Source organism: Patella vulgata, chromosome 7 (genome assembly GCF_932274485.2).
Source record: "Patella vulgata chromosome 7, xgPatVulg1.2, whole genome shotgun sequence".
Taxonomy (NCBI): Eukaryota; Metazoa; Mollusca; class Gastropoda; family Patellidae; genus Patella; species Patella vulgata.
The window spans coordinates 827,487-845,560 of record NC_065885.2 but is presented as its reverse complement, the minus strand read 5'-3'; the positions used below and the strand labels follow the sequence as shown (position 1 = coordinate 845,560).

The 18,074-nt window shown below is 39.2% G+C and overlaps 1 protein-coding gene across 1 annotated transcript; it reads right to left on the bottom strand.

Moving 5' to 3' along the window:
• Positions 1-379: 379 nt before the first annotated feature.
• Positions 380-8,097, bottom strand: LOC126826869 (1-deoxyxylulose-5-phosphate synthase YajO). The gene is made up of 8 exons (XM_050555968.2): positions 7,996-8,097; positions 6,466-6,614; positions 5,168-5,321; positions 4,019-4,192; positions 3,721-3,818; positions 2,479-2,657; positions 1,292-1,431; positions 380-566 (listed from the first exon to the last, which is right to left on the bottom strand). The coding sequence occupies exons 1-8, from the start codon at positions 8,074-8,076 to the stop codon at positions 441-443; spliced, it is 1,101 nt and encodes a 366-aa protein (XP_050411925.1). The 5' UTR covers positions 8,077-8,097; the 3' UTR covers positions 380-440.
• Positions 8,098-18,074: the final 9,977 nt, after the last annotated feature.

Sequence of the window (18,074 nt, the reverse complement as noted above, 5' to 3'; positions counted from 1 at the left end):
CCAGTTACGGGCCTGTGTTATACTCTCCGAGCCACCATGCCCAAGCTCATCCTCACCCACACCCTGCAGAGTTTCATCTTTTGTATAAATGTCAACATTGTAACCGGGTAAAATAAGATAACCATTGAAATCCATCTCTTTCGTTCGAAAAAATAAACCAAACAGGTCTTCATGCCGCCCAGTGTTTATGTATTGCAGATAGATGATTTATCTACAACCGGTGAAGTCAGACAAATCAGAAAAATGTTTACGAATGAGGAATATCTACTACATTATTTTATCGATTTTGGCCTAGGGGCTCGCAACTTCTGGGCTACAAATGTCACTGTGAAAATTCTGTTTATATTAATGCTGAGATCACGGAAAGAATAAAACGTCTCTATAAATGAAAAATGTATTAGCAATAATTATTATAAACAATCCATATTGATATTAATATGCTAATTAGTGACATCATCCACAAAGTAACTCGGTAGATATTTGTTGTTTTTGTAATCGTTTTGCCGCCATATTTGTTCATAAGGATAGGGAATGTCTGGCATAGAAACTTCATTTAATTCCTTCATCTGAAAGTAAATAAATCAGAATGTCAGTATTCCGATTGTCGACTATATATTTCTTCTTGAACCGTTTGAAAAGTCATGGACGTTTATATTGACTTATATAAATAATTAGGGAGACACGGTGAGTTTTTCCAGGGTTCGATCCCCTTGTCAGTGGTGCAGAACGGAAGCGTGACAAGCACAGTGTCTAGTCGTTCGGATGGCACAAAAAAACGAAGTCTGGTGTACACGTTGACTTCCACGTACGAGAACCCCTGATAATTGGAATTCGATATACGATTAGAAAGTAGCGCGGCTTAACAGACAAAATTTCCCGGACAGCACACTGTATGGGGTAATCCCGTCTTCATTAGCCCAGTCGGTGCAGAAACGTAGAACTCATTCCATATAAGTTTCTTTTCTAAGATCAGGGGAGTGAGCGAGAGAGAGAGAGAGAGAGAGGGAGAGAGAGATGGGACGTAATGTTGACTCTACACAAACTAGGTCATTTCGGGACTAACATATGGTTCCCTTGTATTTCATTAATTCGCTTGTGTGTAAAGGGGTTTAGCAGTGGGAGGACCTGGAGAAAAACCGCGAGGTTGGACAGACGATCCTCCTCCTTATCACGAAACCACGTCACTTGTCTCAATGGCAGACCTTATGATCTAAAGCCCACACCCTATAAAATTCAGGCCCACCCTATCCACGAGATCGCGTTTTGTAGCGTAATAGGCGTTACTATTTACCTCTTCTCTGGTCAGCTTCCAACCGGAACTGGCAACGGCATTGTCGTTTAACTGTTTAAGGTTTCTGACACCAATTATCACCGACGAAACAACGTCTCTCTGTAACAACCATCTTATTGCTACCTGGGCAACCGATTTACCTAGCAACAAATCAAATGTTAATATTATACATGTAAATAAAATACATGTAACTACAATTATTAAAGATGCATTTTGTGTGTGTGTGTGAGAGAGAGAGAGAGAGAGAGAGGGGGGGGGGTTAACGTCCACTCGACGCAAACTAGGTCATTTCGGGACTAACATGTGGTTCAGTTTTATTTCAATAATTCGCTTGTACGTAGGGGTCTTTAGAAGCGGGGGGGGGGGGGACCAGAGGGCCCGGAGAAAACTCAGAGGTTGGAGAGGCGACCCTACTATTTGTCACGTACAAACGGGGATTCGAAATGCATTATGTAAGAGCTTAATCGGTCTATTACTGGTCAATAATTTTGATATCAGTACAAGTTTTTAATCAACTCTGTAGACCACTGGATAACGGTGATTTAAACGGATTGACTGAAACACAGACGCCATTCAGTGATTCTCTTTGAATTCTTTGAATTACGATGCAAAAAGGAAACAAACACATATGTTTTTGTTTTATAAATATGCCTTTACTTCTACCGATTAGAGGATCACGTGGCTAAGTGGGTAAGACGCTGGCTCGCTAGTCTGGCGGTCGGGTGTTCGATCCCTGCATTGGCCGAGAAAGTTCATCCCGATTTTCCGGCGTGGTTTCCCCTTGTCAGTGATGAAGGACGGAGGGCCTGACAAGGACAGCTGTCTAGTCGTTCGGATGGGACGAAAAACCGAGGTCCCGTGTACAAATTGGCGTGCACGTAAAATATCCCTTGGCAGTTGGAATTCGATATAAGAGTAGGCCGTAGCGCCGCTGCCCGGCAAAATTTCCCTCATAGCACACTGTATGGCGTATGCCCGTCTTCATTAGCCCAGGTTAGGAGCAGAACAGTAGGACGTTAAACCCCATTTCATTTCATTTCTTTTCTACCGATTAGCTCTAGATGTCCAGTGGTGTTCCCTACTCTGCGAATTCCTTCCGATTTATGGCATGATAATCATATTAATTTACACTGTATGGACAACACAAGAGGCAACAAAAGCAAATGATATGAACTAAGACTACAGACCTTTACTTTTACTGATCTCCTCCAACTTCCCAATGGTGTTCCATATTTTGTCACTGCCTTCTAACTTATCCCAAGATGGAAAAGTCTGATTCCCTCTCTGTGCTTCATCTTGTGCAACCCAACCAATTCTTCCAGCTACCGGCCTCTCTTCACGTTTATATTTACCAGATAATGCCCCACTGGGATAGGAAAAACATGATATTATTAGAATAGGGCATTTTTGTTTATTAAACCAGATAATTCCCACTGGGATAGGAAAAACATAATTATAATAGTGTTATTTTATTTAAGCAGATAATGGCCCACTGGGATAGGAAAAACATAGTTATAATAGTGCTATTTTTATAAAACCAGATATTGGCCCACTGGGATAGGAAAAACATAGTTATAATAGTGCTATTTGTATAAAACCAGATAATGCCCCACTGGGATAGGAAAAACCTGATATTATTATACTAGTGCTATTTGTATAAAACCAGATTATGCTCCACTGAGAAAGGAAAAACATCATATGATCATAATAGTTCTATTTGTATAAGAACTGGGGGTTGGATGGCCTTCCATTATATGGTCTTCCATTGAGTGGTTTCGATTCCCCGGTTGTACGTGACAGGGATTAGGGTCGCCTGTCCACACCTCGTGGGTTTTCTCCCACTGATAAAGACCCCCGTCACGCACGCGAATTATTGAAATAAAATTGAACCATATATTAGTCCCCAAATGACCTAGTTTGTGTCGAGTGGACGTTAAACCTCATTTCCCTCCCTGTGCCTGATTTACACAATTCAAGCGGGTCTTTCAGAAATGAAATGTAATTAAACGTTCTAACTCAGTATTATCCACAGTCTCCGACAATCGCGACTTATTGGGGTTATTTTACCGGGAAAATATGGGCTCCTGGTATCAACTTTTTAAGACACAGTGAACAATTTTAAAACCAGTACAGGCTGGCGTGTACTATAATGCCCTCGGGCTAAACGTCGGTGGGTAATATAAGTGAAATGTCAAACCATACTTGCTATGTAGACTAAATTAAACAAGCATTCAATATGGACTGCTCGCTTTTTTCGAAAAACAAAACTTTTTAGAAACTGCAATAAAAGTTTTAAAATATGAATGTAAATCAGTTTATATTACATTAATATGTGCCTTTTGACCCATTTTCGATAATGTTAGGTTCGAAAGACATTCAGCTCCTCTAAAAATCTATGAGGATGAACCCTCTCAAAACCCATTACTTACCCTTTTAAGGCACTCCATGGTAAGACAGCAATACCATTTAATTTACACACATTAAACGATTCAAACTCATCATGTCTGGTAGCCAGACTGTATTGTTGCTGTAAATTTGATATCGATGTCCGTAAAATAGTTTTATTCACCAGTTATTTATCTCACAAATTCCGTGTAGCAAAATGATGCTTATCTTTAAGAATTATATTCCAAAAAGACCTTTGATTAAAATCATCAAATGCACAGTTCATTCAATATTATGACGTAGATCAAATGGATTAAGTTAATGTTTAATAAATGACCCTACCTGAAGACTAATAAATGGATTCAGACCAAGTTCTCTGTTTAAATCAACTATTTGTTGTAACTGCCATCCTGTAACGTTACTACAACCTGCATGACGTATTTTACCACAGCGTATCAAGTCATTAAACGTCAACAGAGTTTCTCGAATGGGTGTGGCATTGTCCCAACAATGCATCTGAAAGATTAAGTACAGATATGAATATGAAAACAAAATTATATCTATCTCCTCCTTCTGTTCATTCGATTCAAACTATTTCTAAAGTTACATTTCAAAGAATTGATGTTACCTGACAGTTACGTTTTTAAAACCGTATTAAGTTATATTTATAGCAAGTCTTTCACGTACAACAGGTTTAAACATCGAGGCCGAAGGTCGAGATGTTAAAACCCTTAACGAATGAAGCGTGCTATAAATGACTTGTAACATTGACATCTGCTCAACATGATTGTTGTTATTGTACAGCAAAACCCAGCCCACTTCTCTATATGATTTCTACTAAAACTAATGTAAACCAGCAAAACCGTACAATAACATTGAACAGGTCTAGTTATTGCATGGTTAAGCTCCATCTAATCTTCTAGAGGGAAAACAATCTGCTTATTCAATGAAAAGAACAGAGGAAGATTCCCCGTCCATGTTACAATTGGATTTACAGCCTTCACAGAGTTAGTAAAATTGCCTCCATTGCACAAGAACAAACCACTCGAGAAGAAAACCCTATGGTTGCCATGTTTCAACTAGACATATTTTGCGCATTGTCGTGTCCACGGCAAATTGCATCGTTAAACACGGTGGATGGCTTCTCCTTCTATTAGCGTTTAACGTCCGCTTCCACCGAGGGTAACATCGCAGACAAATTGTCTTATTTTACTATGCTCAGCGCACGCTAAGGGGTCTTTCCTGTGGGAGGAAACCGGAGTCCCAGCGTAAACCCACGAGGTTGAGAAGGCGCCCCTATCTCCAAGCAACGTGCGCTCACACCAGGGATCGAAACTACGACCGCACGCTAGCAGCGAAAGCTCGAAGCCCGAAACTACGACCGCAAGCCAGCAGCTAAAGCTAGAAGCGCGAAACTGTAGACCACTAGGCCATCTCAACCCTCCGACTGGTTGCTGGAAATGTGGAACATTTTAAGACTGGGATACTTACTTGGTACAAATCAACATAATCTGTTTGTAATCTTTCTAAACTTTCCTCTATACTTTTTACAATATGTCGTCTTGTCAATCCTTGACGATTTATGTCCGGGTTAACTCGCCAGAAAAACACTTTAGTTGCCAGTATATATTCATCTCGCTGTTGCCTGAAATACATTAAAAAATGTTTTCATCGCAGTTTCCAAGCGCGGGTCGGATTCCAATTTATTAAGATAGGATAAAAGAGTATGGCTTGCATGTCAAGGTAGAATTCACAAATGGTATAAACACTAACGGTGTCATGCAAATGGTAGAGTATGTAAATTACATATCTTGGTTCATTTGTCATCTTCAAATAATAATGACATTGGCTTGCTAACCAGGAGATCTAGGGTCCACTCTCAGTATTGACCGAAAACATTCTTTGGTATTTTGCTGCGTCGACCCCGTCTCAGTGGAGCAGCACGGAGGACCTGGCAAGGACACCCCTCCTTCTCAGTGGTGCAGCACGGAGCACCTGGCAAGGACACCCCTCCTTCTCAGTGGTGCAGCACGGAGCACCTGGCAAGAATACCCCCCCCCCCTTCTCAGTCGGGTGCAGCACGGAGGACCTGCCAAGGATTCACCCCCCCCCCTTCTCAGTGGTGCAGCACGGAGGACCTTGCAAGGATATGCGTCTTGTGGTTCTGATGAGATCAAATAAACCAGCGTGTATGGCAATAGGTTAAGGATCCACTGACAGTTGGAATTCGAAATAAGTGTAGGTCGTAGCGCCGCTGCCTGTGTACAATTCCTTTGTAACATACTACATGGCTTATTAGCACAGTCGATACAGAAAAGTAGGACGTTAAACCTCATTTCCATTCATTATTTATAGACCCCATTTAATTAGGGCTTCTATTATTATTTAATTAGGGTTTCTATTATTATTTAATTGGGGATTCTATACTAATGTCCAAAAGAAAGTATACACACTAAAAATAGGACTAAGTTTTGTTTAGATTAAAAACATTTGATAAAACATTACTGAGTTTGTCTCTTGCGTCCAAACCCAACATTTCTACCCCACCCCCTCATCCCCACCCCCAAAAAAGGGAAACAAATTGACATTGTACCCAAATACCGTATACCATGGAAAAACAACTTTGGTTGATGCAACACAAAATGCACAGTGTATACTTTCTCTTGGACATTAGTATATAATTATTTAATTAGGACTTTTATTATTACTTAATTAGGGCTTCTATTATTATTTGAATATCTCATTTCTCAATTCATTTGAACTATTTTGAACCCAGAGATGAAACTTACTGTTTTAGCCAGTTGCCAATAATAGACTCAGAATTACCGAGTGAATATATATCAGCAGTATCTATAAAATTACCACCTAGTTCAACATAACGATTTAATATTTGATGAGATAATTCTTCGTCACATTGACCAGGCAATCCACCATGAAACTTAAATGTACAAGAAAATAATTAAAGATCCTGAGTTTATCGCTATGGAATCCCTGGCAAACTACCATATTGTGAAAGTTGAATGTGTAATAGGTGGCTAAGTGGGTAAGACGCTGGCTCGCTAGCCTGGAGGTCGGGTGTTCGATCCCTGCATTGGCCGAGAAAGTTCATCCAGATTTTCCGGCGTGGTTCCCCCTTGTCAGTGATGCAGGACGGAGGGCCTGACAAGGACAGTTGTCTAGTCGTTCGGATGGGACGAAACACCGAGGTCCCGTGTGCACATTTGCGTGCACGTAAAAGATCCCTTGACAGTTGGAATTCGATATAAGAGTAGGCCGTAGTGCCACTGTCCGGGCAAAATTTCTCTCATAGCACACTGTATGGCGTATGCCCGTCCTCATTAGCCCAGTTTGGAGCAGAACAGTAGGACGTTAAACCCCATTTCATTTCATTTCGTGTAATAAGGATATCCGTCCAAAAATAGTTCATTTCCTGTATGTATTTACAGGGATATGACAACGATCAATGCTGCTCCCTTTATAACACGCCGCAGCAATATTTATTTGCCGTTAACCAGATTGATGGACCTGATTTTAATCCTATTAAATCTAAACAGGGCGATAATCTAGCGTTGGTATTTTGGATTTGTTTTTATATAATTTTGATAAAAAATCCCTGAGTATATATAAGCGTGGTTAAAACCGTGAGAAATCTGACATTTTTCGATAAAAGAAAAAGAAAATCACGCAGCCTCGCTTTAATGAGTATATAATATTATCTGAATAGCGTCTCAGTGGGCATGACGCTGGCTCACTGATCAAGAGGTTATACGTTCCTTTCGGGCTGAGAAGGAAAATGTCTTGTCGTTAGGATGGGACGAACAGGCGAGGTTCGGCGTACACATTGGCGTGCACGTAAAAGAGCCGTTGACAGATGTAATTCGAAATAAACATAAGCCGTAACGCCGCTGTACGGGCAACATTTCACCCATAGCACACATCGTTAGCTCATTATCCCAGTCGCTGAAGAAAAGTAAGACGTTAAAAACCATTTTCATTTCATTTTAACCAGGGTGTTGAACGGAAATGTTTTTCGGGATTTCCATCCTCATTTCTACTGGTCAGTGATGCAGAACGGAAACCATTGCAAGTTAAAGTGTCTAATCGTTCGGTTGGAAGAAGAACACTAAAGGCCCCATTTATACGAAATAGGTCGTAGAGCCGCTGTCCAGGCAAAATGTCCCTCATAGCACATTGCATTAGACCGTTTCGTACATAACAGACGTTCAATCATATTTCTTTTCATCCACTATTTAAATATGGGGAAGCCATTGTCCTCAATTTATAAACTTTCGTGTTGGTTGTAATAACTAGATACTTACACTGCTTTGTCCAAATGTCATGGTACCTAGGCATAGGTTAGAAACTTGAAGCCCCGTTCTGCCTAAATAGTTATAGTCCATTTTGAATTCAGTCAGATCAGCCATTTTGAAGATAATGTCAGAAATAATGTACGATGTAATGCGATCTGTAATATCTACTAAAGGATGTTTGAATAATTTAGGTCACAAGGGGTCGCTATTTACATAGATATCCTTAAAGATGAATTAGATTAAAACCTGAAATCCCCGGTCTGTCTAGATAAGTTTATAGTCGATCTTTTTTAACATCTACCAGATTAGCCATGTTGATGACAAGTTCACTAGGGCTAAATCTTTTTGTTTAGGTCAGCTCAATTTTCGTCAAGGTCGCTGAGATGTAACTAAGGTTAGGGCACGTGATTGTTGCGAAATTGCTGGTTAAAGTTTGGGCATTGGGGCTAGGTCCAATGTTAGGGTTAGTATTAGCGCTAGCCCTTTTTACATCTCGTGACCTTATCAACTAGATCTAAGCTTAAACAGTCTATGTGTTAGTGTTCGCTATTTACATATTCTTAAAGTTGCATCACGCAAGATTTAGATATTGACCGTTCTTACTATAATCGTTGAGGAATAGTTCCAGGTGTCAATAACATTATTACGAAAATGAACAAAGTCCCGATTATCCACAAAATTATTATGTGTTACGGGTGTTTTAATCCATCTAATATCACAGTCATCCAATAGCCTAGAGAATGAATCGTGTGCCCGTCATGTTAATATGTTATACTAGCAGGATACCCGACTTCGCTCGGGGGTCATAACTCCGAAACCGGAAGTGGTAGACTAATGCCACCTGGCCTATGTTACTCCCCGGTCCGAGCTACCCCTATACCCCAAATTTCAGATTCGGGGCAGACCTAGTGTAGCCGCCAACCCCGAACAGCCCGGGGGTCATAACTCCGAAACCGGAAGTGGTAGACTAACGCCACCTGGTCTATGTTACTCCCCGGTCCGAGCTACCCCTATACCTCAAATTTCACAAATATTAGTATAGATAACAAATAAATGAGGTTTAATTTGTCTCTTCCGACTGGACTAATAGGGACCGACGTACGCGATACAGTCAGCTATGAGAGAAATTTTGACCGGACAGTGGCACTACGGCCTATTCATATCCAATTTCTGCGGTCAAAGGGTCTTTTACGTGCACGCGAATGTGTCCGCTGGACCTCTGTTTTTCGTCACATCTGAACAAATATACGCTGTCCCTTACTAGGCCCTCCTTCCTGCACCAATGACAAGGGGGAACCAAGCCGGAAAATCCCCATGAACCTTCTCGTGGGGCTAGCGAGAGAAGGCTTTACCCACGGAGCTCTCGCCTCGGCGTATCTTTAAAAGGAAGGATTGAGGTCATCACCGGCTTTATACTGATATAGTCATTGGTTTATCTAAACTAGTAGATGTACATCCAAATGAGGTAACACGCTAATGATATTTGTTGAAAGGGACAAAATGAAATGGGGTTTAACATCCACTCGACACAAACTGGGTCGTTTCGGGATTAACCTAATTTTATTTCAATAACTGGCTTGGTCGTAGGGGTCTTTAGAAGTGGGAGGAACCGGGAGACCCAGAGAAACCCCACGAGGTGGCACAGGTGACCCTACTCCTGTCATGTACACGGGGAGAATAGGAATCTTATTTCACTAATTCCGTTAACCGTAAGGGTCTTAACCAGTGGGAGGAAACCGGAGGACTCGGCGCCCCCACGTTTTGTCACACACAAGCTCGGAATGGAAACCACGACACTTAGACTCAACGACAGACCTTATGATTTCGCGCTCCCCCCCCCCCACCGAGTATTACAATAAAGAATACGATTGCTGACAATACTCTGTGGCGATGTATATTCTAATAAATAATGGTCAAATAATCTTTCAGTAATCTATACACTAAGTTTCGTCACTCGCCATCAGTATCAAAGTTATCTTGTCTCAAAACATCGGCCAATGAATTTGCTAAGCTTAGCTTTAGCGGGAACTATTAATCATTGAACTCAGTCAAGACATTCGCCTAATGAACATTTATACGGCAGAGTTGATATGTTCCAACTTCTTGATTAATCAAATTGCTTAGCCTAAGCAGAACATTCAAGGTGTTGATATAATGAATCTATACTTTTGAGTTTCATCGTTCTCCCCCAAATAGAACAAAAGTTATCGTGTTCCAAATTCTCAGCCAATCAAATTGCTTATCTCTGCAATGCGTATGATCGAACTCTGTTAAGACATTCACCTAATAGACACCTAAACCAATTTCGAACTTTGTACCTCAATTAGACGGAGAGTTACAGTGTTTTAAAGTCTCGTCCAATCAAATTGCTTATCTCTGTTTACCCTAAGCAGAAAATGCCCATCTTTGAACTCCATCAAGGCATTGGCCTAATAAACACCTACATGACGTTTGAACGTTCTAGCTCAATTAGGAGAGATATTGTCCGTCAATAATTACTATATACTTTTTGACGGGTGTTTTAACCCAACGGGTATTGTTGCAAATGAGTACTATATTGCTAGTTTGTTGATCACTGGATAATGGGTGGCAAATTCCAACAAAATAGTCATGTTTATTTGCATATAATATAATAACTTGGTTTACAAAATAGCCGACCCTATTTTTCCAAATTTTCATTTTGCACTTTTGTATTGCAGACAAATCCAGACCATAAATTAAAAAAATATGACCTAGTCGAGTGAAAGTAAACACTATTTTGGAGAAATAAGCGAAAAACTCATTATACGTAATGGTTCAGTTTAAGCTAACCAGACTCTCGTGATGGTTATGTTATTGGACGCTTATCGAGGTCTATCATTATTTCTTGAAATGTTTGTGTTGTGTCGGGAAATACATTCTTCTTGTATGATATTCAACGTAAAATAATTTCATAGTCAATGTACTTCGAGGTTAATGTTACAATGGAACTAAATTTTCTTTGTTTTGTTTTTTAAATTGTAAATCAAGTTATTGAGAAATAAATCTAAAAAAACAAGAGTTTAGCAGGCAACCCTCAATTCTACACAGACGTACATCGGCATGCACTCCAGCTACAGTTTTGTTCTTTACAAATAAAAATTGCCCAAACGAACATGATCTTTGACTACTTAGTTGCAGCTCTATGTGGCCAGCGCACAATCAGTTTTAGTAAAACACAAGTTAAATTGTTTCGTTTCACCAATCTATTTATTTTCACAAAACATTGTGAATAATATCAATGCAATTCTAACGGCGGGAGACAATGCTTCCTTAACTTGACGTCCCCGGGTTAGAAATTCAGGCGTACTGCACTTCACAAACAATTTTAATTCTACATGAAGCACGAAAAAATCTTGGTGAGGGCATACAACTGGATAATAATTGGAAACACAGCCGTGTTCTTCGTATGTCTGTCGGTTTTAGTGCTCAAAAAATTATTTGTTTTACTTTATTACGGATGGTGAATGGAATTTAAAATTTTGAAGAATCAAGCATGATAACACTTCTATCTCCGTAATATGCCCCCCAACCTCCTAAATTGGCAACATTTTACCACACATATTCTAAATGTCATATTATCAGTCTTTTAAAGGAAAAATATAAAAGAACCCAAAAGTCTGCCATTCTCTGGATAAGTTTTCACACTTTAAAACGTTCAACACAATAAAGTCTTGAAAATGATTAGCACAATACAGTCCATATCTTAGCTGCTCGATGGGGAAATACTCCACATATGTTTATATTCGGAAGAAATAGAACAATCTTGTGTATTGGTCTCTGGATATAAGTCAATGGTTTAGTACGTTTGCCGTTCTTATCAAAGGTTCCATCGGCGAGGAAGAGTTGAACTGCTCGTATTATCTATCATCACTGTTATAAGTCTGGACGACAGGGGCTAACTGACAATTATTACGAGAATAATTATCACTATTTTAAGTCTGGACGACACGGGCTAACTGACAATTATCACGAGAGACATTATCACTTTTAACAATCACCACGTCGTTGACTTGAATGTTTCCATTTGGATCGTTCTTGAAAGGTGTGGAGATACTCTGCTTTCCATCTAGTCCACAACTGGTTAGCTAAATGTTGAATGCGCCTCCAGCGTTTCTTGAGAATACTGATCAATGTTGCCAAATACAACTGGTAGTGGTAGTAGAACTTTTAGATTTCAACCATAAAAAATGATTTAGAGTTATCGGTGTTGGATGATCAGGATCGCTGGTTACAGCAGTTAGTGGTCTTCTATTAACTATGGTTGCAGCTTCAACAAAGAATGTTCGAATGATTCATCATCTAACTGGTTCTTGTGGTTGTCTAAAATAGCAGATAACACATTTCTAACGGTTCGTATCTGTCGTTTCCATAAACCTCCCATATTGCTGGAGTGTGGAACATTTCTTACGGTTCGTATCTGTCGTTCTCATACACCTCCCATACTGCTGGAGTTTGGAACATTCTAACGGTTCGTATCTGTCGTTTCCATAAACCTCCCATATTGCTGGAGTGTGGAACATTTCTAACGGTTCGTATCTGTCGTTTCCATAAACCTCCCATATTGCTGGAGTGTGGAACATTTCTAACGGTTCGTATCTGTCGTTCCCATACACCTCCCATATTGCTGAAGTGTGGAACATTCTAACGGTTCGTATCTGTCGTTCCCATACACCTCCCATATTGCTGGAGTGTGGAACATTCTAACGGTTCGTATCTGTCGTTCCCATACACCTCCCATATTGCTGGAGTTTGGAACATTCTAATGGTTCGTATGTGTCGTTCCCATACACCTCCCATATTGCTGGAGGAAACATTCTAACGGTTCGTAACTGTCGTTCCCATACACCTCCCATATGGCTTGAGTGTGGAACATTCAACTGAATTTGGATAAAATCACAATCATCCTTCAGTAATTCTTGACGAATCTTAAATCCATAAAGTTGTGTTCGTGTTATTTCAATTTCATTGTCAGGGTGGGTGAGTCGGTACATTTCATTGTTAGGTTGGTGCGTTATATCAGGGTGGTTGAGTCGTTACATTTCATTGTTAGGTTGGTGCGTTATATCAGGGTGGTTGAGTCGTTACATTTCATTGTCAGGTTGGGTGCGTTATGTCATTGTTAGGATGAGTGGATTATTTCATTGTTAGGGGTGGGTGCGTTAGTATTATTGTCAGAATTTGTTACGAGTGTGCATTTACATGTACTCATCAATGGTAAAAATGACAATAATAGATACCGGCGGACTTATGAGCGTTGTATTGTTGTAAGAATTTCTTTTTGTCACCCTAGAATAAATATAAACAATGTTGGTGCAAAATGATTTAGGAAGAATATCGATTACTGAAAATGGTGAAATATTTATCTGAGATCGTTATGGTAATCTAGACGTGGATTAAATTGATTAAATCAATAACGCCACTATTCAGAGGCACTGCCTTAAAAAAGTTCCAGTTCAAATCAGGTTGTAAATATTTTAAAGATCACTGGAAAAGATTCATAATTTTTTATATAATGCAAGTAATTATTTCAACATACACTTTCCATAAGTTTATAAACCTATAATGGTAAATCTCTTTGATCTTTTGGGTATATTCTATGCCCGGAATAACTTGCGGGATGAAAGTCGGGGCGGCTTTGGCTATACACAGGGGAATTTGGGCTTCAGTTTTTCTTTTTCTCTTGTTATATTCTTGAGCCTTTCTTTCCCCCAGCATATCACCAGTCTCATGCTTTATCCTATACCTAACACGATCCCGAATGTCAGTATTACCAACAACATGTAAATTTCAAAGTTAGTAATTTCCGCCGTTCTCCGTGGGTAGTCGTAACTTTCCGTCAATAAACAATCTGTGGCGTCATTTTAGTCCTTATGCTCATAGAAATATTGACTAAAATATGAACAAAGGACTAAAATGACGTCACGGATGGTTTATTGATTGCTCAGTGTTCTGAGACGCTGGCTCGCTAACCAGGAGAGCTAGGTCTTGTGTTCTCTCCCGGTGTTGGCCAAGAAATTTCCGTCCTCGGGATTTACCGGCATGGTTCGACCCTTGTCAGTGGTACAGGACAAAGGGCCTGGCAAGGAACAAAGTCTAGTCGTGCGGATGGGACACCGACGTGCACTTACAAGTACCCTTGACAGCTGGAATTCGAAATAAGAGTAGGCCAGGAACAATTTCTTCCATGGCACTGTACATGTATTCCAATTTTCATTAGCCCAGTCGGTGCAAAAAAAAAAGTAGAACGTTAAACCCAATTTAATTTTCCTTTACAATTAGTAGAATTTGTGCGCACTTTACTCCAAAATCATTATCTAAAGCTGAGTATTCAATGTGTTCCTCGGAACTATTATATAGTTCAATTTTATTTCACTAATTCCTTTGAGCCTAAGGCTCTTAACCAGTGGGAGGAAACCGGAGGACTCGGCGACCCCACTCCTTGTCACGCACAAGCTAGGAATGGAAACCACTCCACTGGACTCAATGACAGACCTTATGACGTAAAGCGCATGTGTCAGACCATTCGGCCACCCAACCTGGAAAAACTTACAAAGTCAGAAGGAAACAAGCCTTATTAAATAAACTTTTGTCTTCTCAAATGATATACATTACAGTAACGTTGGTTAGATGAACTGAACCCCCCATTTTATTGATAATATAAAACAGAGAGAGAGAGAGAAAGAGAGAGAGAGAAACCGGGTTATTTCGGGACTAACATATTTATTTTGTTTTCAAATGGTCAACTCTCTAGATCATCAGATGACTTAGATATTAAATGGGTTGAAAACCTCTTGCAAATTTAATCATTAAATTGATAATTGAGACTTTATTGATTATAGTAGCCATAACTTCGCTCAGAATAAAGTAATTTCACTGAAATGTTCTATCAATTTAGTTCTCAATATCTATTTTTAGAACTATTATAACAAGAACGACCAGCTCTTTGTCCATATCCATATACATTGTTCAAAAAGAGTTGAGAAAGGAACATATTGAAAATTTCAGTCACATTACTTTATTTTGAGTGAAATCATGAATGTTTTAAATTAAGTAAATCTTTGAAGTAACTTGTTAAATATACTAGTCGTCATAAGTATGAATAAATACAAAGGCTGTTCATAGTTGATTGCCTGGATGGTCTCTTTATTTCATGCATCATTAGAGTATCTATAACAGTTATAGTTATAGAACTGAATGGTTAGGTTATCTTCTGTGTGCTCTTTATTTAACAGCTTTAGTATACAATATCTTATCGTGGATAATAGTTATCTTTGTTAATTGACTTTAAAAAGAATTTATTTTTTACCATAAAATTAAATTAGAAAATGTCAAGATTAGGCCTCTCTTGTATATTGTTTTGTTTATTCATTTTCACAACAGACGCGAAGGACAATTTATATCAAAAAATCGAATTAGAAAATACCGTTAGAGTGGATTACTCTGTTTCATTTGATGACGTGCCTTTGACCAAATGTGGCATGAAATGTGCTTCTTACCTTGGATGTAAGTTATTCCACCATGGTGATGATGGTACATGTTATATTTTAAATATGGTGGATAAAGGGTTGGACTCCATCAACATAAAATCTCTACATGTTGATCAAAGTTTGGAAGGTAAGGTTAAATGAGACGGAAAGGAAATTTCATACATCCGTCTCAAATCTAATTTGAACTTTAAACATACATTCCTACAAAAGTATTTATCGGGTGGTTGTTTCCAATAAAAGTATGTCAAACTTGGTATATATGGTAAGTATAGACGCCCAATCTTACTAGAACTAAACTGGATTACCCGAAAAACACCCATGGGACAAGCACTGGGCATTAATGCCAGGGTATCACTAACTGGCAACACGACGTTTTATCTGCCATCTTGACTTGGGGATCGATTGTTATTCTTGATCGAATGGTTGGCGGTTTTGGGAAAATTGCGGGGTGTAAACGTATAACAGACAGAAAAAGAAGTTGGCAGAAAATAATTCAAGAATTTACTTAGCCCTCAATATGTATGGTAAATGGACAGTAAGTAATGACAAATACATTCTGAAAAGTGGACCCACACTCAATTAAGTTAGTGATAAACATGGCTCCTAAAATGAATAGTTTTTTTATAGCATGGGGTATTTCCTCCCGCATTCAAAGTTTTGAAGCAAATTTTTGATAAGATTAAACATACGCAAGAGCTCAATCTGTCTTTAGGCCTTAAATGTTTTCTAAATTATTAATTAGACATTAAGTAACCTATCCAGACCATAATCAACTCTAGATGGCATCGCTAAGCTGCGATCTCTAGTGGATAATGAGCCGATTTACTGCATAACTTTTCTTCGCGATTAAACGATTAAATGGATAATCGAGACGATGCTGTTTAACGCACTGACTTTAGTAATGATGAACGAGGCTACGCGGAAATTTCAATCGCTTAGCTCTCGGTTCATAGTGGATCAATTTGATTGAAATTTTCAGCAAATTGCCTTTACGTTATCTAGTTTTAACTATTACAAAGAGAACTGCCAACTCGTTATCGCTCCTAAATTGTAATTGGTTGTGTTCATGGTGCCAAGCTCGTTGAGGTAAGACTCACAGACTGGCCCATACACAATACAGCTATAATCGAGTTTTGATCGAATTGCGGTCTTCTCCCCAGTCAGTATTTTATAAGACTCTCAGTATACTGAAGGCTTTCAGCCATTTCGTTCTGAGGCTTTTAATGTGGGGGATAAATGGTAACTTCTTATCTATTATCCAACTCCAAAATTTTGTTTCATCCACAACTGGAAGGCGATTGCCACCCAAGAAAAATTCTGGATCTTGATGCAAACCTGGTTTCTGATTGAAATGCATGCAGGCTGTCACGTGGTTCCAAAAGCAAAATCATTTACCTGTTGCCCATTGTTGATTTGAATTCAAACAAAGCTGCAAATAACGTTCGATTATCTGTAGCACTATAGCAGATCAGCGTAAATAGTGGCATTTGTACCTGGTTTAAGGCATTCTAAGATAGTATTAATTTTTATCCAAAAAAATGTTTGTGATAAAATACTTTCCCGAGGAACTCCCATGTTCTGAGGAAATGTGTCGGGAATATTGACCCCAGTCGTACCTTAAATGACCTATCTTCCAAGAAATATTTATCGAAGACAGGTAAGCGACCTCCTAGGCCGAGGTTATGGAGTTCGCACATGATACCATATTTCCATGTGGTTTCATAAGCTTTCTCCGGATCGAAAAAAATATTGCTACTAAATGTTGCTTCTGGATGACAGCGTCCCTGACGAACGTTTCAAATCTAACGAGATGATCAAGCGTAGGTAATAACTTCTAGCAGTAATAAGTTCATAATTCAGATTGTAAGTTTGGTTTATTGAGAACAACATATCATACAAACCGCCATGTTGGAACCACTAATGGAAGTGAGCAAAACGGAAGTTAGAAACAAGAAGGTTATGTTCGGTCGTTAATTGTCACAGTGTGTTCCTATGGGAAGAAATTCCACATTGGAGGTGCGTAATAAGCTTGTTGGACTCGAGGTACCAAACAAGCCTTCGACTGGTCTACCGTTCCATGGTTTTGCACATGCAGCTTATAGTTAAACCGACCAGGCGTTAATGTCTGGGATTCGTATTATCTTTACCCGTTTTAGCGATGGGAATTATTGTGGCTTCATGCCATGAAAAAGGAAATTCCCATCTACCCAAATTCGGTTGAAAAGGTCCACAATAATTAAGAGAGTTGGAAAAGGTAAATGTTTTAGAATCTGGGCCCTGTTTCATAAAAACTTAAATATCTTAAAATCGTCTTAAATTAAAATTCCATCCTAACTTAAAGGGCTAATCCCGATAATTGTTTGGAGAATAAAACTGTTTAATTTTGTTTTAAAATCCCTGAAAATCCTCTACCTAAGGGCCGAGCAACTAACTCAATATTTGTGATAAGTTTTCAACTAACTGAAACCCGTCAGTCTTCATCTGGAAATGGAGATCGGTGTCCCAAGCTGTATTATGCGGTGTCTAGATAAAACCAGACATTTTCTGTATAAAATTAATGTGTAGGTGAAATTTACCTTT

Bases quoted from the DNA above. Each gene is read 5' to 3' on its own strand.
- LOC126826869 (XM_050555968.2), bottom strand. From the start codon at position 8,076: ATGGACTATAACTATTTAGGCAGAACGGGGCTTCAAGTTTCTAACCTA. The intron at 4,193-5,167 runs GTAAGTATCCCA...TTAATCTTTCAG, and splicing joins ATTATGTTGATTTGTACCAA to ATGCATTGTTGGGACAATGC. The intron at 567-1,291 runs GTAAATAGTAAC...ATTTACTTTCAG, and splicing joins GGAAGCTGACCAGAGAAGAG to ATGAAGGAATTAAATGAAGT.